Below are 24,800 nucleotides of genomic sequence, written 5' to 3'. Positions count from 1 at the left end.
ATGTATTAATCACATTTTATTAATCAAACATTTGTTTATTTGTTTATAAAATATTTTTGGGGGGGGCGATTTTTTTAGGGCATAATATGGGATGTTCAGTGATAGTCTGACGTTACAAGAATTCTTATATAAAAATTGTTCCACCTTGAGGGGTTTTTCTTCCATCTTTGTCATAGTTTTGACTGTTGACTAGTTTATTTGTTTGTTTGTTTGTTTTTTACCCCGTTTCAGTATGAAAAAGGTTTGCTTTAAGACCCTGGTTGATGAGGTGCAGGAGTTGGAGGCGCTGTCGAAAGATCCAGGAGCTGTGGTGCACGGAAAGAGGTGAGGGCCATTCCTCATGAATTCATAATAAAACAGAACAAGCAAAAACAGCAGATCAGCAGGGATCACCTCCAAGTGTAAACGATCCTACTGGCTGCTCTCCCGGCTCCGGTCTCATTCTGAATCCTCAGCCTCTCACTGGAGACACATCTGTCCAGCAGGAAGTTTGTCTTTAATTCGATCGCTCTTCTGCGGGAAGAGAAAAGAGCTGTCCATTTTGTGCATAATTATGTCTGTGTCTCAGCAATGTTCCTCTTTGTGTCCTTTCCTGTAGTTTGACCGAGAGAGCCCAGCTCCTTAAGAACGTCTTTAAGAAGAGCACCGTCAGTCTGTACCGGTCTGACTCCATGCAGCAGAATCTACTCCGTACGTCAGCGACACACATGTGCTTCGCCACCCACAGGCACACGGACGCAGACACACCTACATGTTCTCCACAGCGCAGACATCACAGACAGACTCATGCAGAATCACTGATGCACACACACCCTACCATCCCCATCTGCAGCATCAAAATGCAGGTTCACTCTCAAACGCAAGGGCTTATGGATGAGCAACTGCAGACACTCACAGATGTACAAATCTGAACCAAAACCCATGAAAATTAGGTGAGGATGGTTGTTCTTGACAGCTGCAGATAGTAACTAATGTAGTCATAATATCACTCGAAAGCAACAGCTGCATTAGCAAAGCTCAAGTTAGACTGAGATGGCACCGGTCATAGGGTTCCTTCTCAGGCAGCTGTTTTTTGGGCAGGGAACAACTTGGCCTTCCGCTTTAAATCTGGAAAATTTTGTTGAGGATATCGCAGTCCAAAATTGACTTATTAAAGCTCATTCATGAGGTCATAATATGTACAGTCACAGAGTTCACACACATGCACACAGTCTTATTAAATTACTAACATTTCCTTCCTGGATATGCTGTTATACTACACTTCCAGTTTTCATGTGCTTCCTTTGAGTGGTTTTCAACTGGTTAGCTCCAGGTCTGATTGAGGTTGCTAACAGTAGGTGAAAACACTGCTGAAAACAAATGCAAAAATGCAGCTAAGTAAGGATAGAAAAATCGAGATATATATAAATTCATTATAAAATTATAAACTATTTAAAATGTGTTTTATTAAATAATCATTGAATTTTTGTTTAGAATTTTTTTATTTATAATTATATTTTGGATATCATTTTTAACTAATTCTTTTGTACGTTTGTGTAAAAAAAAAAAAAAGAAAAGTTGGAAAATCTGGCTCCTGAAGCATAACCAGTTGAGAAGCATTGTCTTTACATTTCTTTATAGTTTAACATTTACATTTTCTGTTTTTTACCTTTCTTTATTTGCTCTATTTTTGTGTTTGCTTTTAGGTGAGGATGGGGGACGTTCAGTGATAGTCTGATGTTATATGCATTCTTACCCCTTAGCTCATATCACTAAATATTAATGCAGTTGCCTTATAAACACAATACATATTAATGCTATAATTAAACCTGCATTGTCCATCACGTCCTTCCCATTCCCCACCTGTGCATGTGCTGCTGTGTCCTGATTGACAGGCAGAGTCATATTTAATCATTTTAATGTCCCGCTATCATTCCCACCATGCATTGCCCTCCTCGGCCTCTTGCATGTGCCCCATCAGGCCAGCAGGTAGAGATCGAGTCGGTTGAGACATAAGGTGAGTCATAGATCAAAGGGCCAATCCCAGTGTGCAGTGCTGTAGAGACCATAGCGCCAGTATGAGCAAGATCTTTAATATTAAAATAACTAGGATTTGATAGACTTGGAGTCCAAATCAAAGGAGAACACCTGTTTTTCTAGTTTTTCTAGACTTCAGTAGCCATATTTGATGTAATGAGCCACATTTCTTCTTTTTTTTTAAGAAAGAGTAGTTGATTTTTCAAGGTAGAATCAATAATCTGACATTACAACACTCACAGTGTCTTATTTCCTGCCAGCTTCCATTTAGAGTCTGCCAAGATAATTACTATTGACTACCCCGTTCGTCCCAGTCAGCCCACCCACACTGCCAAAGCCGTTTTTTTTTTTCCAAGGTCCCCTCTGAGACTGATTTGAATTTTTTTGTTTATTTCTAGAAGCAGGCAGTCAGGATGTTGTGCATACTGATGTCTTTTTGCTGCGTCTTTCTGCAGACAAAAGACCTCCTTTAATTTGGACCACTACAAATATTTTCAGACATTTTGGTCCCATTAGTGTATGCAGGTCATTGTAAGGGCTTATTAAACCCCCACTTAGACTCCCAACAACAGAATAATCCAGACAGTCTTTGAATCCTCTTTTGAGTTTACGGACAATATTCCCACATTTTTTTCTTACGGAGCGAATATATATTTATTTATGACCATAAATATTTATAATAAAATATAGTTGTCTATCATTTTTTATTATTATACTATTAATGTTATATATCATTTACGTAATGCGTGCATAATGTAATTTTACATAATATTATTTAGAAATATAAAGGATTTACATTACTTTTATTTATTTCTATTGTGCATTTTTCGCAAAAAAAATGAGAACGGTACTTTTGGTACTGTTAGTAATATTTGCAAACATTATTTTCCTGCAGATTTAAATAATCTTTTATTTATTTTTCAAAGTGTACACCCTGGTGATGATTTAGGAAAAGGCTTGTTCTAGAGAGAAAAAAAATTATTAGTTTTTTTTTCTTATCTTTTTGTGTTTTTTTTTTTTTTTTTTTTTGTTTTTTTTTTTTTTTTTTTTTGTATCTTTTGTTTTGTGTTTTGCCAGCAGTATGTTTTTTTGTTGAGAGTATTTATCTGACACTTGTTTTCTGGGTCCTGTTTACAGACGGCTACGCATTCTCACAGGATGAGAATGGCGTGCTCTCCCAGTCTGAGGTCATCAGAGTCTATGACACCACCAAGCAACGGACCAGTGAGTGGTGAGATCCGGCTCGCTGGACCCTGCCCCCTCTCAGCGGTCACTCAACTTTTTAAAGGCTGACAGAGTGCTGAAGACTGTCAGTTTAACTTTGGCAAGCCTAGGGCACCCTGGGCAACAATGGATACGAAAAATGAAGCAGTATGAGGGAGAGAGGGGGAAAAAAATCACGTTCTGCTGTGTTGTATTTGTATGTTCAACAGCAGACACGAGCACTGTGCTAGCATATTTTTGCCCAGCCTGCGGTCAGTATGGTTTCTGGTCTGTCAAACAGAGGAGAACAGCAAAAAGAATTGACTCTCCTCCGCCATTCCTTCGGCTATGAGTGTTACAGCCAAAAATGTGCTGTTGATGAGGGTGGTGATAAAGGTGTTGAGAAACATTTGTGGTAATTGTCTTTGACTGTGACTTCCTAATCATTAATGGCACATGAAACACTCCCTTTTGTTTTTATATCACATATGTATTTTATTTGCGTCAGAAAACAGGATGCATGCCAGATAACCAGAAATGAAGTTCCAAAGAATATTAGAAATGCAGTCCCCATTTTAAAAACAAAATTTAGAAATTATAATTGTTTTTACACACCCTTAGATGCTTTCTGCATCTAACTGACAACTTTATCCTTGATTTTTATTTTATTATTGTTCATGTTAAATTCCAAGCTATCAAAGCCTTATATTTGTTGTTGCCTTCAGCCATTAAGAGGTATGTTTTTTTTGTTTGTTTGTTTTTTTTGTATTAAGTTATTTTGAATTTTGTTTTGCATTTAGTTTATGTTGTATTTTAACTTTTGTTTAGCTTTCTTTTTTCAAAAGTTTTGTTTTGTTTTTTGATTTTGTTTTGATCAGTCAGTTTATCGTGCCTGGTTCTTCAGATCTTAGCTTGCATGTATCTACCTTTTTTTCTTTTTCTTTTTTTTTTTTTTTTTACAATTTGGCAACATTTCAACAGCTTTTTTGAACACATTTCTGCATTCCACGTCTTACACGGCTGTAATGATCACAAAGGTGCCTAACAGAGAGATAGTATTCCAGAGTCTCTAGCTGGGCAGTGTTACCGCACGCTTACACGTTAGACCAAAATAATGATGTATCAGGCTACACGGGCAAAATGAGAGCTTTTTAAGCCACAAATTGAACCTCAGCCCCGTTTATGCATTCGGCTTATCGTAAGGGGCTCGTGCGTGAAACTCTTTTAGACTATCAGATGTTCACCATAACGTTTATTTGACTTGGAACAAAGTGTTCATCCCTCAAACATAAGTGCCATTAGCATAGGGGAGGAACGGAGGATTTTGCCAGACCCACACAGTATCGATACAACTTTGTCTCTATAGTTATTTAGTGAATTTGTATTTTTATATTGGACTACGTGTGACTTTTGGACTGATCTGCTTTGTTATGAAAATGTCGTCCCTCATTTTTGTGGTTCCCCTTCAGAAACTCGTCGTGGTTCATGAGCTTAAGTGACTACAACTGTCGTATTAACGCTTCTTTATTTGATGGTGGAGTTTGTGCGTTGGTTTTCTTCTCCCTGTGGGAGAGCACGTTTTGTATCGTGCGTCTGCGCAGTGTGTGTTGTCTGCATGTGCATGTGATCTACATTTCGGATGTGTGCGTGACTGCGTGAGTGTTCGTGACCCTGTCGGTATGCATGTCTGTATAACTATATTAAAGCAGCCTGAGAGACTGGAATGAGGATGCGTGTGTTGTCTGGTTGTGTCCCGCTGCTTGTTTTGTTCGTCTGCACGACTCCAGGTATACTAACGGTGAGCTATATGCCGATGCATGGCCCTGTACGTCAGCAGGTGTAAGTGTGTGAGCGCATGTGTGTGTCCCGTGTGTCTGTGTGTCTCGGTTTGTATGAAGCTCTGCTAAAGCTTGACCAGAGATGTTGCACAATGCACTCTTTTAACTCTTATGTGATGAATATTCTCTTATCTAGTTCATATCAGTTGCAGTATTATTTATCTGTAAGGATGTACCGTACATGTTCTTCATTTAGTTTCAGATCTCACTGTAACTCTTCTTCTTCCAGCTGAAACGTCTTTATTTAACGTGGAAAGAATATGTTTATAGCTACTGTGCATTTCGTTCCTTAAGCTGTGCTTTTGACCGATTGTTGGCATTGTGGGTCATCATTCAACTCGAACACTGGAAATATGAAGTGATGTTGGTTAAAGCTTGGACTGTTGCTTTCTAAAACCTGTCTGTCAAAGTGACTGATTGCATGAATGGAAAAGTGGTTCTTGGTTTAGCCTAAATGTTAATTGTACGCTGAATCTCCCTCTAGTGTTGGTCACTTTAAAGAATGAAAATGCACTTTTATATGGTTTCTAATTCTCTATTGGGTGTTTTATTTTTTATTTTTTTCATTCAGATCTTTTGTTTTTTTGTTTTTTTTTTGTTTAGCATGTTGGAACTGCAAACTTTTAAGTGTTTTGTCTTAACTGCCATGAAGGACTACTGAAATAAACTTTCCATCTGAAGCTCTTCTTTGGTGATTTCTCTCATGTTTTGTTGCATTCTGTTAATTATATCCCGATGAAGCCTCAAGGGTTGTCCAAGATATACACTATTAGTGTTAGAACAGTATTGTAGCAGGCATCAGGAGAATCACTGATTATTTGTATTGTGTGGAGACTCCATTGGGGTTTCAGTGAACACAGAGTCATGATTTGGCAATAATCTGTTTTGTTTCCATACCATAAACTTCCAAGAGCTTATTTCCTGTCTAGACTAATGCATTAAATTATAGCAAAAACTTCCCTGCATGTATAAATCTTTCTGCCCACTATAATGTTTGACTTAAAAAGACAGTTAACACTTAATGCACTGGATTTCATGTCTTGTAAAGACACTGAAGACATTAAAGACCTTTTAGTGTTTCCCTGTCTGCACAGCACTTGCTAATATGCACTTCTCCTGAATATGTGCACTGCTGAGCCTTTTTAGGGAGCAGTTTAGGGTGTTCAAATTCATATTGATGTCTTGTTTACAGCCACCAAAATCTGTTTATACTGTTTAATCATGAGCAAACTCTGGCTCAGCACCCACTGTATTCAACAAACTTTTGAAAACTTTTTTTTTTATCACTTGGTTTCTGTGGAGAAACATCCTTCTTATGAAACGATTTGTCATCTTGATATTTTTGTGAAAAACATGATACATTTTTCAGGATTCTTTAAATAATAGAAAGTAAAATAAAAAAAAAATGCATTTATTTGAACAAAAATTGTGTAACATTTATAAATGTTTTGACTGATCACTTTTGATCAATTTAAAGCATCCTTACTGAATAAAAGTGTTAATTTCTTTCAGAAAATGTTTTCACCCCAAACTGAACAGTAGTGTATGTATGTATATTAAGCAACAAATATTTTCTGTGATTGTTGCATTGTATAGAATTTTGCTTTCATTGTGGAAAGACATATGATGTTGAAGCTGGTCATCGTGTGTGGCATTAAACAGGATGCGATATCAATCCAAACAGGAAAAGGTGGAGATGCGTCAAATAGATGACATCCCCTGTAGTTTAGATTTATCGTTCTGACTGTTCTGTTGGTCGGTGATATTAATAGAGTTGTTATCTGTTCCATATTGTTATAACAGCCGTTTATTTATGTTGGCCATACTTGATGTAAATGTATCCCCGGCTGTGTCCCTAGAAAGAATTAGTCCATAGGTTAAAACAAGCTTTCCCTTCTTGGGTAACAGGATAACTGGAATGTCACATATTCTCAGTCAATTCTAAAATGGAACCTGATGTCATACAGTTTCTTGAATGTTCTTTCATTTTATATCTGATGCATTACTGATGTTCAAGAGTGATGAGACCAACTAAGATAAGTGAAAGATAAAACTGTTTAATTTAGCTTAAAAACACTGTTGGTTAGAGACTGTAATACTTATTTGAAGGCCGTCTCGTCACATGATGTGCTTCCAGCTGCTCTGTATATTTAGATACACCTGATCATTTACAAAACATCTCCTATCAAATACAACAAACTGTGTTGCCAGTGTGATCTGAAACTAAGCCAATAATGGCTTTCAGATTGCTACAGATTATACTAAATTGAAAAATGAGTGCTCTCCAAACATTAAAAACAGAGGTTTTCCCAAAGGTAGCTGCACATTCGTATGATGTTAACCTGTTCCTTATGTGACATACTCTATGAGCAAGAATAATGCATGATGAATGCCTCTTTTAAACATGAACCATTTTTGTTTCAGTCTGTCAACTAAACCTACGATCTCTGACCCATTGGAAAAATAAGATAATTTCTATAAAACCCTCATTCATACATGGCACCATTTGTGTGTAGGACCCCTAAAATGGGATTGAGATTGTCATGTAATATTCTGTCCATCTATATATCAAATTATCTCAAATACAGAGGCTAATTGTTCATTAGAGAGTCACTGATCAGCTGAAAAAAAAACAAAAAAAACAATTAGATGTCTTTCATCAAATAAGCAAATTAAAAAGTGCATATGAGATACGATCAGTTGTAGATTTAGGCTTCCATGTTGTATCCAGCACTTAAGTGTCTGTCAGATTGATAGTTCACTATCTGACCAGCTTTAGCGGCCCACATATTCCAGCTGCGGTCTCACAAGTGCCAGTCGAGCTTGCTGAAAGACACACTAGTGCCTGTTTCCTTGAACGGGAGCCCCTGTAATACGAGTCTACAACAACGACATTGTGAATGACAGATTCTTTGGTGTCCGTTTCCTTTTGATCAGGGAACCCCAGGTCAGCTCTGGCTGAAGTCAGCAAAGCCCTTGTTTGTGGAGAACGGTTCCTGCGGCAGGGGAAAGAAGTACTGTTGTGGCAGGAGGAAGCCAGAGCCTTGCAGGGACTGCTGGTGCAGCTGTAACTGGAGAGAGTGACTGCCCTGCTGGGAGGTGTAGGGCGGTGGAGGAGGTGGAGGCAATAGTGGCTGCGCCGGAGCCACGGACACAGGAGAGGAGGCCGTGGAAGATGAGACCATCAGGAGCTGCTGCTGCGAACACTGTCCCAGCCCATCACCCCGTCCCAGGGAGAAGCGCCGGACGGAGCTGGCTCCTCCAGCTGAGCTGGAGCTGGTGGTGGCAGTGCTGGACTGGCGCGAGGGCGTGCGCAGGCTGGGAGGGGCTGTGGTGAGGATCATGGGAATGGTTTCGCCCTGACTGCGCAGTGAGAAGCGGATGGGCTGCTGTGTGGGCTGCTTGGGTCGCAGGCAGGTGCAGCAGTACACGGCCACCAGAGAACCCACCACTACAAACGCCACGAAGATGGAGCCCACCATCAGGAAGGGCACGTAGATGGGCTCTGTGAAAGAGAAATGGCCCGGGAGGTTAGAAAAACGAATCTTCCTCGGTTAATTTATATTTTTAAATAAAGGGTCCATAAGCGGTGCCTTATAAGAACAAATGTTGGTCCTCCAAAGAATCTTTAATTGAACAGTCCTTAAAATAATCTTTTTTTTTTTTTTTTTTTTTTTTTTTTTTTTAAGTGTGAAGAACATTGTAATAATCTAAAGAACCTTTATTCACTGAAGAAACTCAAGGTTTCCATGAGTTCTTAAGATTTAGATTATTTTATACAATCTTGTAATTATTTTAACTTTTTTACTGATAATGTGAGTTATTTGTTTAATTGTTAATTAAAGGGTTATTTAATATGGAATATTTATTTAAAAAGCAGAAAGAACATCACAATAATTACTATGTATTTTAACTTTTTTCCTTATCTGAACCTCTACTGCTTATTTTACATTGTAATTGATTTAAAATAATATCTTTTCAATATTTAAATTGGCAAGAGCTTTGTTTTACATGTTCAAAACATTCCCACTGTTTGCTTGAGGCTAAACGCTCAAATGTGTTTTAAATCCTGGGTAAACTGAATGCTTAATTATATTTAGACAAAGAAACTGTTTTGATTATTAGTAACCAACACAACTACTTCACTTATCCTATATACTTGCATATAGCTGAGATCAGTATATTAAGTGGAATGAGGAATAATGATAATTAGGTCAAACGGATTAGAGTTTGACAGCTTATCAGAACCATTAATGAATCCTGTATAAAAATATTCAGAGTTAAGAATATTTAGTTTGTGCTTGATTGTAATTCGACTTACAGTGGTGACCTACTGTACATTTCCTTTTTGGCATCATCAGGATTTCATCGTAAAATCACCTGCTATTATGGTATTAAACTATATGTTTGTGTACATAATGAAATGAGACCAAGTACGATTAACTTTTGGCATCTTGTAGAAATGACAAATTTGTTGTAACAAGTTCTAATGATGAGAACATTTTCTCCAGTGACTGCAGGTGTGTCAGGTTAACCTCTACTCTGGTCTGTCAGATATTACAACAGGTGCTGGCGAACTGAAATCCCTTTATTGCTGTTTGTATTTTATCTGAGTAAAACTGTGTATAATAAACTTCATGACTAAGACCTGAAATATCATAGAATCCTGTTATGACATTCTGTAATATGATCATTTTGCTGGCAACAGGTAATTCAGTCAGATGTCATTATGGCTTAATTTGTTATCCCTGTTCTAAACTAGATCATGTAGTTTATTCAGCCTACTGCTTATCATAAAACGCAGTGTTATATCTAGTAGGCCTACTCGCTTTTAAAAACGCTTTAAAATGATTAATAGTAAGGGGATAAAACTACTTTTACTACTTTTTTTTTTTTTTTAGAACCTAAACTTTATAGTATATTTGTTCAGTCAATTTTCGGAATCATACACATGTAATGACGAATCTTTTTTTAATAAAAAGTTTGTTACTTTTACATCTTTTTTTATCTAAATGTTTTTAAATTACGCAAATGCTGCAGATATTTTTATTAATGAGTTCATCTGTGTCTTACGGGCAGCGTATTGCGTGTCGTTCTCCTCCTCTCTGTCGTTTGTGCAGGTCCCCTGGTCGAGACGCGCGTCGGGGGCCGCGCAGCAGTAGCGCAGCGAGCAGGTCCCGCAGCACACCGTCGCGTCCGCCGTATCGAAGTCCTCCGGACACTGAAAGCCCTCCTGGTAATTTCCACTGCTGTCTAGCCAGCCGTGACAGTACTCTCCCCGGGCATCAGATATCCGCAGATTCCATGTCAAATACCCCAAGACCAGGCAATTCAGCAGGCGCACCATACCGGCGAGACGCGCTTTAACTCTCAAACAGAGCGTTTTTGGGTTAAGCGAGCGGTAAACGAACTTGAACTGATTTATGAAAATACTCCATCAGCTCATAAGATTTAAATGTCACTGTTGTTAAATCCAGGGATTGTTGTTCAAATCCAGAATTAAGAGTTCACCCCAGCGCCGGTCTTGGATTGTTTTAAAATATCACTTCCAGAAATTCCATGATTTTATCCGCATTTCATCCGCTCCCGCTGTTACAGTCATTTTTAGTCTTTTTGTAAAACTACTCATCGAATGCTTCTAATATCCATGTGGATGTAAAATAATAAACTATCACCAATGCGTTTTTATCAAAGACCTGGTAAAAGCACTTTCCTATCCTGCAGTTCTCACTCAAGAAGTTGTGACTGTGACACATGACGTAGTAGCATCTGCACTGAAGCCACTTCTCAAATGTGTGCTCAGCTTCCAGTAAGTTTGTTTTAGACTCGCGCGCGCGCAGACGGCTGGCCTGGCGTGCGCATTCATGTAGCTGGTGTCTGCGTCCTGTTGCGCGGGGAACGCAAGATGGACAGCAGAATTATATCTGGACCTGATTGTATTCTGTGTCCAACGTCTTTAATAAAAAGATCTGTTTCTTTTTTTTTATTTAATGCTATTTTTTAGCAGTTTCTTTTTGGTTTATTTAAAACCAAACTTTTTTTTATAGCATGGAGTCTTTAAAAGTTAAGCGTTTCATTTCATTTCAATTGGTCGGTTAATTCATTTATATTTATATTCGCAGAATTAGGCTATCCTTGGCGTATTTCAGTCGTTTGGAAAGGGGTGAGGAGACTTTGCCTTAAAATTAGTGTCATGTTGTCGCCCTCTTCTGGCTATTATTTCTTTATGTAAAGCTGGTACAACCCTGGCCTGAAGGCTGCTTACTGACTGTTACAGGCTCACTTGCATTAATGAATACATCTAAAACGAGTCAGCATTTTTGAAAATAAATAGCCAGTGTTCTTCCACAGCAAATGCTTTTTCCCATCTGTGGGCTCAAATGGTTATTTTTACAAATAGTTTTGCAGGTGTGATAGGTCTATGTATGTGACACCATCACATAGTTAGGTTTAAAGACCTTAAAGTCTTTTGACAGTGTAACTTAAAGTGTAAAAAAAAAAAAAGTCAAGTGCTACTTAACACAAAATAAGTAGCTAACGTTAATAGCGTCATCATATCAGCAACACGTGTAAGTGTGAATGAGTACTAGTCAGGTGAAATCACTATCATAAATAGATTGTAAGAGCAAAGTGATGGAGGGAAGAAGCGCTTCCAATCATTGTGTTCTTTTTAGCAATGCTTACCTCCAAAGAAACAGATGCAGCCATCATCACTTTCCATCAAAATGGCCTCACATGCAAGGAAATTGCTACAAAGAATATTGCACCTGAAAGAACAATTACTGGATCATCAAGAACTTCAAGGAGAGAGGTTCGACTGCAGTGAAGAAGTCTTCTGGACATCCCAGAGTGTCCAGCAAGCGCCAGGACCGTCTCTGCCTGAGGAGTCAGCTATGAAATAGTGTCACCAGCAGAGCAGAGCTTGCTCAGGAACGGCAGCAGGTTGATGTGAGAGCATCTGCACACACAGTGAGGTAAAAAGACTTTTGGATAAGCAAAGAAGTCACTTTTCTCCAAGAAAAACACCAAGGACCAACTGAAATTCTGCAAGAAGTACAAAGATTGAACAGCAGAAGACTGGTGCAAAGTTCTTTTCTCTGATCAAGCTCCCTTCTGACTGTTTGGGACATTTGGAAAATGATTGTTCGGAAGAAGAAAAGGTGAACGCTACCACGAGTCCCTGTGTTGTGCCAACAGTGACGCATCCTGAGACCATCCATGTGTGGAGTTGCTTTTCAACCAAGAGAGTGGGCTCTCTCATAATTCTGTCCAAAAACACTGCCATGAATGAAGAATGGTATCAAAACGTCCTGCAAGAGAGACTTCTTCCAACGATCCATGAGCAATTTGGTGATGATCCGTGCATTTCCAGCATGATGGAGCATCATGTCACAAAGCAAGAGTGATAAAGAAGTGGCTCAAAGATCATTACATTGAAAGTTTGGATCCGTCACCAGGCAGCTCCCTGGATCTCAATCACATAGAGAACCTGTGGTCTGTCCTCAAAAGGCGAGTGGACAAGCAGAAGCCCACAAATTGTGATCAACTCCGAGAACTAACAAGGCAAGAATGGATCGCCATCAGTCCAGATTTGGCCCAGAAGCTAATATCCAGCATGCCAGAGTGAATTGCAGAGGTAATGAAGAACAAGGGTCAACACTGTAAATAACCAGCAAGCAATAGCCGTCATTTCAGTCTCGGATAATTATGGACCTGATATAGTCCGGGTATGTGTAACCCACTTCTAGCCCAAATAACCTTGAATTTGGTTACATGTGTGAGATGTATGATATTCCATCATGTAAGCAAAGTCAACAGTGTTTACAAGGTGTTTGGTTTAATTTCTTTGACATGTTCAATATGTAGCCTGTGCATAGCCACGATTTAGCTCTCTTGGACAGGCTATGTGTAGTCTGCTTTTAGGCCACCTGGAAAATTTTTAAAAATAATTCCTTTACTGGTCATTTTGAAATGTCAAACTTTGTCCACAATTGTAAACCACATCAATCTGTATTATATTTTAAGGTTTTAAAAATATTCAACATGAAGGGGGGTGGTCTGCTGCAGAAAGAGGCATTTGAAAAGACTGCACTGTTCTCGGTTATTAGAGGTATGTGTATAAAACACACAACATTTACCAGAGAGCTTCTCTCTTTTTTAACACACTGAATGGTGATACACTATATATATATCTTGTTTTTGTTTTTAGTAGGCATCCAAGCAAAAAGAGAGTGAATCCCTGTCACAATTAATGTGTTTTTTTTATTTTTTAAAAATATTATGTGAAAAAAGCTTTTCTTGTGCTTTTTTTTTCTTCTTCTTCTCTTCTTCTTATTTGGCAGATGCTGTGATAACCAACTTCCCGGGCAGCAACACAGTTGGACTTGAGGAATGCAGTTGGGAAGCATTTTAAACAAGAAATAAAAAAACCAATCATTAATAAGTTCACTGTTGGTTGCTTATTTATTAAAATGTTTTTCATCTTTTTTATGTGGTCATTTATTAATGTTTTAATTAAGTGTAATAACATGCTCTTGAAACATTTTTTCATTTTCCGATTTTTTTCTTTCATTTTTATATTTTTATTTTTTTTATCATCATTTTTTTTTTTAATTGTATTTTTTTTATAATTTTTTTTTTTTTTAATTTTTTATTTTGTATTTTTATCATTTTGTATTGTCTTAAGTTGTCAAAAATGTTAAAAGCTGTATATTTAATTTGTTTGGATGGATTGCCATTTTTGTTGTCTATTAGATGTATATATGTAGGCATTCATTAGCGGTGTATTTGGTGTCTTGGGCTATGATTTAGAAGTCTATTACATTTTCACTGATGGCCCAAATTCAACATTGTTTTAGCCTAGACCCATATTCACTGTCTATTAGACGTATATATGTAGGTATTCATTAGCTCTGTTTGATGACTAGTCTGTTCTTGGGCTATGATTAGAAGTCTATTATATTTTCACTGACAGCCCAAATTCAGCCTTGTTTTAGCCTAGACATCTGGGCTGTGTTTGGAGGGCTAATGGACATCTTTTAAGCTGAAAGTTGCTTGCTGGGTGTTCACATACTGATACTGGTACAATATCCCACGGCTGAAAAGACTAGAAGTAACTGTTGTATAAATATATATCCCACAACTTTGCTTCTATTCACGTAAGAAAACATACTTTGAGTTTTCCTGCTTGGTTTCCATCTGGTGCTGCAGGAGTGATACAGTAGACACAGGAACTTTATTTACACAACCTGATTTAATATTTGAGGTTGTTGTCTCCCCCCCCCCCCCCCAAATTGAATGTAATTTTAAATATTAAATGGGTAGTCCTCCAAAAAATTAAATGCAGTCACCATTTACATGTTCCAAAACTGTTTGACTTTGTTTCTTCTGTGAAACACAATATAACCTATTCTGAGAAACGTCTCTTTGTTTGTTTTTGTCCATACAGTTTTTTGCTTACTCTTGGATATCTACTATTTTGTGTTCCGCAGAAGAGAGTTATAGAGGTTTGGGACGACATGGTGGTGAGTAAATGATTTTCAGAATTTTCATTTCGGGTGAAATATCCCTTTAAGTGTCTAGCCTATATTTGCATGTAGACACTATATTTGCATTTCCTTTCTGCTCTGACAACTCCTCAAGTTTTTTTTTCAATCAGTTCCAGCTAAAAACAACAAACAAACAAATAACCCCCATCACTGACAACATGGCTATGAGAGAAAATATGGAGGCATCGCGCGCACCTCTCTATATCATCTTGCACCTCTCTCATCTGACACTCCCACTGATGGGAGCACGAGCCACATATACACACCGAGCGGCGGAGGCGCGTGCGGATGCCGCCGGTATTCCCCTGTTGGTAGAACAAAAGCCAGCGAGTGCTGTTAGCGCCAGGGGATTGGAGCAATGACTTGTCAGTAAAGTCACCCACCCTCTGAGTGTCTCAGACAGAGTTAGAAGTGTTTGAGACACAGGGCAAGGCGGCGAGACACTGGCATAACTGATTTAACCAGACCGGGACAGAACGACACTCAAGTGCGAGGGAGATGGAGATGCTACCGGCAGACGAAGGGCTCTCTGCGCCCAAAATCTGCAGGCAGCAGCAGCAGCGGAGTCCGTACAGCTCCCTCAAGACCTTCCCGAGCAAACGCGCGGCGGGCAAGGCGAGATACGACAGACCCACAATGGTGGACATCCCGCAGCTCGGAGACCATCCTCAAGCTCTCGGTCATCAGCAGCAGCAGTATTCACAGCGCGTACCGCTTCCGCAAGCGTCCCTCTCCATCAGCAGCAGTCAGCAGCACCGTCTCCCCTGCGAAATCAGGCCCAGCGGCAGAGTCGCGACACCCAGCGCGGCATCAGCGGGGAGCGCCGCGGCATCGTTTGGCAGCCAGGGGCGGATCGCCGGCCAGGAGATACCCGGCAGGTACCCGGCGGGTCGCCACCAGTCTCCAGACTGCACCTATGGAATAAGCTCAGGTAAGTGAACGAGTTTTGCCTCAGAAACTTTTATCCATCACGAAGCTGAGGACTTTAAGTGTTTAACTTTGGGTGTGTGTTTTCATACGAACATTGCAATTATTTTTAGACTCAAATACAACCACAATTTGGGACCCACGCCCAAATGATGCAACTCATTCAAGCATTGTCGACGTTTAATTTCACATCAGTTTTTACCTGGAAGTAATGACGGGAAAAAAAATAAACAACAACAGTGACTTGGTAAATTAATAACACCCCTGCAATAAAATGTTTTGTATCTGTTGTATTATGATGACATTGTAAGTCTGTTTGTGGTATAGTTACCAAAAATCTTCTTTTACATCTTTATATTAGGCTCTTAACACAGTGGTCGACATACCTGCTTAGGTCATTTCTAAAATGCTCTCAAATCCCTCATATTGCCTAAAAATAAAAAATATGTATAGAGTATTAGTAATGAAGGTAGTGTAGAGTTTTACAATGAAATGTAAACACTGGTCCATGATCATAGAGAGTAACTGTCATAAAAATGAAAGTCTCATCAAGTACTGTCAGATTTCTTTACACGCTTCATTAAGATGCTCCCGCCTCGCAGCATGGATTTGTGGAAAGCATCTTGTTTTTCTCACCAGCTCTCTCTCTGATGATTTACCTAAACTTGTCAACTTCAGTAATTGTTTTTCATGTGCTTGTTGCAAGAGTTCGTTTTCATTCAGCAGAGCCTCAGCCCAGCAAGCAATTCTCAGTTTAAAAGACTTAATAGCCATCCAAACACAGCCCAGACGTCTAGGCTAAAACAAGGCTAAATTTGGGCTGTCAGTGAAAATTTAATTGATGTCTAACCGTAGCCCAAGAATAGACTAGTCATCAATTAGACACATATTAAACGATTACATATATCCCAGCAAGCAATTTTCAGTTTAAAAGACATCTATTAGCCCTCCAAACACAGCCCAGAGTGTCTAGGCTAAAACAAGGCTGAATTTGGGCTGTCAGTGAAAATATAATAGACTTCTAATCATAGCCCAAGAACAGACTAGTCATCAAACAGAGCTAATGAATGCCTACATATATACATCTAATAGACAGTGAATATGGGTCTAGGCTAAAACAATGTTGAATTTGGGCCGTCAGTGAAAATTTAATAGACGTCTAATCATAGCCCAAGACACCAAATACACAGCTAATGAATGCCTACATTTATGCATCTAATATATAAATATATTGGACAACAAAATGGCAATCCATCCAACATTGTTTAGTGTATTTAATTTTTTTAGAACTTGGACAACGTAAACTTAACAAAATAATTAATGACAAAATAAAATATTATAAATACAATACACTTAAATATAAATATTATGATTAAAAAAATCGGGAATTTTTTACACAATTAATAATAAAATATAATAAAATAATAAAATAATAATAAATAATAAAATAATAAAATATTTTAAATAACAAGATATTTAAAAGAAAAAAATCGAATACAAATCAAGAACATGTCACACTTAACATTAAAACATTACGGATAAATGACAACATAAAGATTAACGCTTTTGTTGTTTTACTTATTTTAACAAATAAAGCAACCAACAGTGAACTTAAAGGAAATTATAAATTATTGGTTTTATTGCTTGTTTAAAATGCTTCCCAACTGCATTCCTCAAGTCCAACTCTGTTGCTGCCGGGAAGTTGGTTATCACAGCATCTGCCAAATGAGAAGAAAAAACAAGAAAAGCTTTTTGACATTTTTTTAATTACATTAATTGTGACAGGGAGTCATTCTCTTTTGCTTGGAGACATATATATATAGTGTATCACCATTCAGTGTGTTAAAAAGAGTGAAGCTCTCTGGTAAATGTTGTGTGTTTTATATATATACCTCTAATGACTGAGAACAGTGCAGTCTTTTCAAATGCCTCTTTCTGCAGCAGACCACCCCCCTTCATGTTGAATTTGGACATGAGGGAATATTTTTAAAACCTTAAAATATAATACAGATTGAGGAGGATTACAATTTTGGACAAAGTTTGACATTTCAAAATGACCAGTAAAGGAATTTTTTTTTTAATTTTTGATTTGCGTTGTAACTTATTGAGTATTGGCACCACAATGTATGATTAATGTTGGACATTTTGTAGGCTTCAATTTTGACACCTGAATAACACATGCCAATGTCAGACGGGTAGTATTATATGCCGCCGTGTACGTGTTTACCTAAACATTGATGCTTATTGACCTGCAAGTTTTTCTGTCACTGAACCCTTTAAAACTCTTTATTCCAGCAGTTTAAGTTTTTTTCCCCTATAAGTGCCCCCCACTATCTGTCTCTGCCTCCAAAATTGTCTGCACAACTGACTTCATAACAACACAGTGATAGCTGCCTGCTGTAACTAAAACGTAGCCCAGTACACAAATTAACCTCAAATGTACATGGAATAATAAATCCACCCCCTACCGTTTTAATTACATTGTTTTCTGTTTTATACTGTTTTAGGTTTTTAGTGCTGTATTGCAAACATCTGAGCTATTTGCACTATATTTAATACTGCTGCAAACTTTTTATAATTGATCATTTTATATTGCTATTTTAAATCATTTGTATTCTTAAGCTTTACTGTCAATTTGAAATTAAGTTTCAAAATAAATTCTAATTGTACTTGTACAATGACAAAGATATTCTATTCAATTAGCTCATGCCTCTCTCTGTATCTAAGCAAGCCATTGTTCAGTCTTAAATTCAATATAATAATTATAATAAATAATGGACTTAGTCAAAAACGAGAGCTTTAGTGGGGGAATGTTGTTTTGGAGAGTTTTTTATTTATTTATTTTTATTTTTAACCATTGTTGCCAGGACCTTCTCAGTTTCCAACCACTTTTCCAGATGTTGAAACTCCTCCTCAGTTTCTCCAATTCTTCTGAGTGTGTTTACTATATAAATGAATTCGGATTAATCTTTGTCAAGGCTGTTTGTTCTGTTGTTTGCTCTTTCCGCCTCTTCGTCTTGCGCTGTTTTAAAAATCGCTTGAGTTTGTAAACACGTACAAATAATAAAAGTTTTACCTCTATTTAAATTTTGCAATTCTTTTACACATCTTTATATTAGGCTCCTAACACAGTGCGTCGACAGGCCTGATTAGGTAATTTCTAAAATGCTCTCAGATCCCTCATGTTTAGTTCATTAGTGAAGGTAGTGTAGAGTTTTACAATGAAATGTAAACACTTGGTACACCATGAATCATAGAGAGTAACTGTCATAAAAATGAAATTTTTCTCAAGTACTGTCAGATTTATTTACACGCTTCATTAAGATGCTCCCGCCTCACAGCATGGATTTGTGGAAAGCATCTTGTTTTTTTCTCACCAGCTCTCTCTCTGATTACGTAAACTTGTCAACTTCAGTAATTGTTTTTCATGTGGCTTGTTGCAAGACGTTCGTTTTCAGTCAGCAGAGCCTCAGGCCTTCACGAATGAGCAGTTGTGTCATTATCATACACAACAGGAGGCCTCAGTGTCATGTACAGACATTTAGCTGATCTATTTTTCCCTCCACATGAGTTATGGATTGGATTATAGGAAGGTTTTAAGATCAACCTTGCCACCCTTTTAGTTTTTTTGATGTAGTGTTTAACATGCAGAGTCATTTCGAAAATTCACCTGGGCATCATTCAAAGGACTTCAGGCTGTTCACTAAATATTATTTGCACTTGTTGGAGACAACAGTAGATGGTTTCCATTGAAGATCAGAGTTCACAGCGCCTGCTTGTAAACAGTGCAATTCTAATTTTTCATACCGAGCCCTTTTGGTTTATCGTTATAGGAATATCCACCCGCAAAACAATACACGGGGAGGGGGGATTTTTTTTTTTTTTTGCCAATGCAGACAAGGGCTACTGGTTTCATCTTTCTAGCCCTGGGGAAAGGAGCCATAGACAACAAACCCAAGGACACAGCTCTGAGATCAGTGCAATAAACCAAATTGCATTAAAAGCTCCTCCAAAGGGATTGTGATTAAAACAATGTGGCTCATAAATTTTGGCTCTGCGGCACATGTTGTGTTTAATGAAATTTCATGAGGCTCACTCTGCATGGCATGGCATAATGGAGGGAGAAAAAGAGGGAGGGAGAGAGGTGGAGAGAGGGAATGACAGCAGCAAAGGAGTGAAGGAGGGGGGGTTAGGAGATGATATCATAATCCATCTTGCTGGGGGTAAACAGAGATGCTTGCGGCGCATGTTAATAAATGGCCACATCCTGCTTTAAGCCTGGCTAGACACATCCATGGCGACGGCGGAGGCTGCGGGTGCCACAGCAGGCGACTGCCTGAGCTGATAATTGTCTGCCCCCTGTGTCTTTTGTGTGAGGGTGGCAAATTCATAATCATCCTCTTAAGATTCTGCATCTGGGCGCGGCCCAGAAAGGCTGTGGGGAGACAGAGGTAATTGTATGCGGGGTTGGTTGGTCAGCAGTTTTCCTTTTATTAATCTCTCTGCTTCTTCTCATCAATTTATAGAGGATTTGGAAGATTGCATAGTGTTTATTAGACACGTGACACCATGATGTAAATTGAGTTATGTGTGTGCGGACAGATTCGCTAGCTTCCGTTATCTCTTAAATCTATAGGCATGCAGGACCGAGTTTGCCGATTTACAAGATAGAAATGGATGGAAATGCATGCAAACAGAGGACATGCCCAGGATGTAAACGAAAAAAGCAAAAATGGAGCTCATAAAGATCAAAAGCAATGGGTATGTGAAATTAGGCTAAACTAAAATACAGTCCAAACCAAATTGTTATTCAGACACCCGGATATAATTTTTGATGTATCTTTTTTTTTCATCACTAGTGGGTGGGGGAAACTATAGTTCATTTATGTTAGCCGAGGACAGAATTCTTCATAAAGTGGACTACCTGTAACCTTTGGGACCAAAAATTCTTCAGATACTTTGGCCCGACCCTGATTTGCTTGAGTGGTTTTTTTTCTTTAATTGCTAATGGAACCTTTTTTACAATCACCACAGGACTTGAACAAAATTAAGCATTGGTAAGGTGTGCTGACCTAAATTGTTATTATCTAATTATGGTACTTAAATTTAAACAGCTTGCCAGCTATTCAAAACCCAAATTGCATTTACCTACCTTTCTCTCAAAGTTTTTCTGACATTATCAAGGATTAATTTGTTCTGACTCGGTTTAAACTCTGAGTTCTTGTCATATTTTATTACCATGTTTCTAAACTAAACTATAGTGAATAAACTGTGATCAAGTGTGAGAAATGTTGAGGTTGTCTGAATCAAATTTTGGTTTGACTGTAATAAATTAAATGTTGTTCAAATAGCACTGAAAAAGCATTCGTAAACATTAAAATTGGAAAATTGCTTGAATACATGTAAGTAGTACAGAAAATTCTATCTGTAAATAACCCTTTTTTGACTTTTTATTTGACAACAATGTCATGCAGGGTTTTAAAAAATACGTGATAGTGAGTTAAAATTAGCTATTTTAATTTCAACTTTCACTTATGGTTGAAACTGTTGCATTTGGATAATGAAAAATGTAAATGACGAATCTAATGCTGCAATTTATGTGTGATTTTTGCTTTCCCTTCAGAGAAACCGTCTTGTATTGGATGCTTTTGTCCCAGCAGTGCAGTCGCGGTGTGCTCAGCCTCCTCAACAGCAACGGACGGCTCCTTGGCCCCAGCCCTTCCCTCGTCCCTCCATCCTCTTCCATCTCCACTCTCAAATAAAACAGGAGGTGAGAGTCTGCTTGTCTCCAGTGAGAGAGAGGCTCAGTTCTAAGAGACCAGGTTCAGAGGACGTTCATCCCTGGAAAAACCACGGGAGTGAGACCTTCAACGGGGCAACCACGTGGAACCACGCATCCGACTTCGCGCTTTCCTTTTTCTGCGTCGTCGGATTTTCACAGAGTCGATTCATAACTACCTGCTGGTCCGGACCCCAGTTCATCAGGACATTGAACGTGAGTCGCCCGTAGAGGTCTGAGCCGGCAGCATCAGGGTCCCCGAGCAGAACTTAGGCGGATGGGAGGGCTTCCTCCAGCACCTTCTGAGTCCGTACGGACACCCCTCGGTCCACACTGCCTAGGAAAGGAAGATGAGGAGGAAGGTTTGCTTGTCCAACGAATGCCGGACGTAGGGAGCTGGAACAGGAAGTTCTTAGTCTACAGCAGGAAAAAGAGGAAAACTGATAACACAAACTGGACCAATATACCAGGTAATTAAACTTTGATTTGGTTTTATTTCTGTCTTGATATTAGACACATAATCCACTGTAATCATTATATTAGCCACAAAGTCATTATTACTATCCTAAGCATGTTTTAAAGGTGCACAGTGTACTTAAAAGGGGTTTCGGGCGGCTGTTCACTAAATGTTTATCAAACTTTCTGGAGGACACAGTAGAGATTCTCATTACAACAAATTTGTAAAGAGAGTCATTTTAAAAATCTGTTTGTCAACAAAAGAGAAGTTCCACAGTCTTCCAGCGGTTTGCCACCAAACATAACAAGTCTGTAGTTAGTAATTTTTGAAAGCAGAGAAATTCAGAATGGCACAAATATAGTAATGTATTGTAATATTTTACTGTTGTTCTCTAAAATTTAATTATTATTATTAAATATTACATTCTAATTATTCAGAATAATAATTTTGTTGCAATAGTAATATTTGTCTTTTTAAATTTGTAATTTTTTATTTTGAATATTATTATTGTATAGCCATATAGAACAGGGGTACTTACTTGAAATGTTTTTTTTTTTTTTTGGTCCTCTTAGCTGATCAACATGTCTGACTTTTGCAGTGGAAATTATTAAACATTTCAGTTTTGGATACCCTTTTATAAACAAAAAAGCCTTTTTCACTGTGTCTTCTTGTAAAGATGTGATTTTTATATGAAGGTTTGAGACATTTGGCTGTATTTGCCACCGAATGGGGAAACAATAGAAAACTGTAAAGATTACTCTGTGCACTCTAACAGTACCATTTGTATTTTACAAACATTTCAGCTTTGTTTGGTTTAAATGAAACAAAAAGTTTCATCAGCCAACAGTTTTCTCTGGTTTTGCCTTAACAGCTCCTTGCCAGAATGTCCTGGACTTTTTTAAGACTGTTCTTTTCGGCACTACAACAACCAATTTGTGCAGCCCCAGTCTGAAGAGCAGCTTTACCGAGGTGAGCCTGACAAAAAGACCTTTCAGTGCTGTTAAAATAGTCATGAAAACCACAGAGACGCAGGTTTACACAAGAAACGATTATAAGTGGGAAAAGAACTGAAACCCAGTCAAATTAAAGTCTAATCTTGGGTTATGAAAATATCACTTTAAAAGATACTGTTACTTAAACTAAAAGCACCAGGGTCTTTTAGCATCCCAGTAAAGTTTCAATAGTTTCTTTTTTATATTGAATTTGTGCCTGTACTGTATTTAGTGCAGCATCTGTTTAAATGTTGATGCACTAAAGCGCATTACGATTGCGCAAGTCTTGTCCTTCCCCTCTACGATCTATAAATCTCTGTCTTTTCTAAATAGGGCAGGTAAACCGCTTCTGGGGAACTATCCCTCTCTTCATCACCAATAAGCAGTGGGACGGGGGCAGTCAACTCGTCAAAAAAAGATGGCCGGCGGCTCCTGCTTTACTTCACCTATCTATCCTCGGGTTCGTGTTCACCACAGATGAGCTGAAATACCTCATGCGGTCTGGGGAAGAGGGAAAACGTTTTCGGTACAAACCACAGGGGAGCCGGGGCCAGAGAGAAGGACCTCTCAACAGCCCGTCAAGGTCACTTGTCTCAGTAGGTAGTGAGCTAAAACATTCTTACACTTGTTTATTTTAGCATTTAATTTTAATCATATTATCCCAGTGCAAAATTATGCAAACTTAATTTAGCATCTCACATGTCGACTGTCTCCCTCATTCCTCCTCTCGCAGAGTTTATCCGGATGCACTGTGCTTCTTCTAATCCTGACTGGTTGGATTGCCCTCTGAGGAGCAGATAAACAAAGTCTTTTTTCAGCGATGCAGTAGGGCACGCGCGCGGCAGGGGCCGGGCTGTATGCTCTTTCCTGGGGGCAACGGGGGCAGAGCGGTAGCGGCAGCAGCAAGCAGTGGTAGTAGTTTTATACATGGAGAGCTATGACGGGCAGCTCTCTCAGGATGAGCTCTATCTGAAGGGCTCACAGAATGGTTTGTGGGGATTAAAGAAGAAAAATACGTCCAAATCATGGATCAAGCCCTCCAGATCTGCTCATACAGAAGTTGCAGCACTTACATGATCTTAACTTGGTTTGTGTACGAAAATAATCTTGACCTTGTTTCCTTCCTGTCAAAACATTTCCAGGGCGTTCACACCTACCCACTAAAATAATGTGGGATTCTTCCTGCTATATTGTGTTAAATGGTTAGTAGTCACTAGGCAGCAGATTTGGTTGAATTCTACACAATATCACGGTTTTTATGCGCCGTTTTCCGATTTGTTCCCATGATTTGTTCCATCGAATGTCATTAGAGAACTGTGATCTAACTAAAGCAACATATGTATCCATTTACTCCATTTAAATAAATAATGAGCGCTTTCTTTCCTAGTGTCAGATATTTATATACAGACACGCCTGCAAATGAGGTGCCTAAGCTGATGTTTCTGTTATTCTTTTTTGATATAGTTTTACATTTACAGTGCCCGCCCTTCTACCCCTCTATTTAATCAATGATGTTGAATAATCTGTGATGTTTATTTAAAACAAAAAAAACTTCGCAATGTTGCAAAATTCATTTTCCAACAGTGGCTGGCAGGATGAAACTTACTGAACTCTACAAATTTGTCCGTGTCTGTGACCTGTGGAGATACCGTAAGTCTGTAATATAGTGGTGTTTGGGTGGCTTCCTAATCTGTCCATCTGAAATCCAATAAGGAGGCGATGTTGTTTCATAAATTTGTGTTGCTGCTGCTCTATTCTTGCATTCCAGTTTCGTCAAGCACCACAAAGATCAATGTTTAAAGGATCACCCGACTTCATTTTTCTACCACATTATAATATTCTGTGTGACCGCATAAGAGACTGAATGAAATGCCCTTAAAAAGAGACACCATCTACCACTAAGAACTACAAATACTGTCCAATTTCAGACTGTTGTTTATCTCTTGGTGTCTGTTTACATTAGTGGCCTCTGGCTGTTTGGGTTTTCAAACAAAAGAAAAATGTGTTTGAAAACGGACCACTTCTTTTCTTTAATGCCTT

General features: G+C 38.5%; 2 protein-coding genes and 1 pseudogene across 2 annotated transcripts in view; 2 read left to right on the top strand and 1 right to left on the bottom strand.

Annotated features, from left to right (window-relative positions):
- Positions 1-3,404, top strand: part of LOC122139688 (phospholipid-transporting ATPase IA-like) — a 54,031-nt gene extending 50,627 nt beyond the window's left edge. Inside the window, exons 12-14 of the mRNA XM_042738802.1 lie at positions 232-324; positions 599-690; positions 3,154-3,404. Coding sequence (XP_042594736.1) covers positions 232-324; positions 599-690; positions 3,154-3,251 — 283 coding nt within the window. The 3' untranslated portion in view covers positions 3,252-3,404. The remainder of the gene's footprint in view (positions 1-231; positions 325-598; positions 691-3,153) is intronic.
- Positions 3,405-7,570: 4,166 nt separating this feature from the next.
- On the bottom strand, positions 7,571-10,564 carry LOC109086644 (protein shisa-3 homolog). The gene is made up of 2 exons (XM_042738227.1): positions 10,131-10,564; positions 7,571-8,562 (listed from the first exon to the last, which is right to left on the bottom strand). Exons 1-2 carry the CDS (start codon positions 10,402-10,404, stop codon positions 8,006-8,008), a joined length of 831 nt encoding a protein of 276 aa, XP_042594161.1. The 5' UTR covers positions 10,405-10,564; the 3' UTR covers positions 7,571-8,005.
- Positions 10,565-14,404: 3,840 nt separating this feature from the next.
- On the top strand, positions 14,405-24,560 carry LOC122139687 (annotated as a pseudogene).
- The last annotated feature ends 240 nt before the right edge of the window (positions 24,561-24,800 follow it).

Source organism: Cyprinus carpio, chromosome B14 (assembly GCF_018340385.1).
Source record: "Cyprinus carpio isolate SPL01 chromosome B14, ASM1834038v1, whole genome shotgun sequence".
Lineage (NCBI taxonomy): Eukaryota > Metazoa > Chordata > Actinopteri > Cypriniformes > Cyprinidae > Cyprinus > Cyprinus carpio.
Note: the sequence above shows the minus strand (reverse complement) of the source record. Positions and strands in the feature narration are given on the sequence as shown.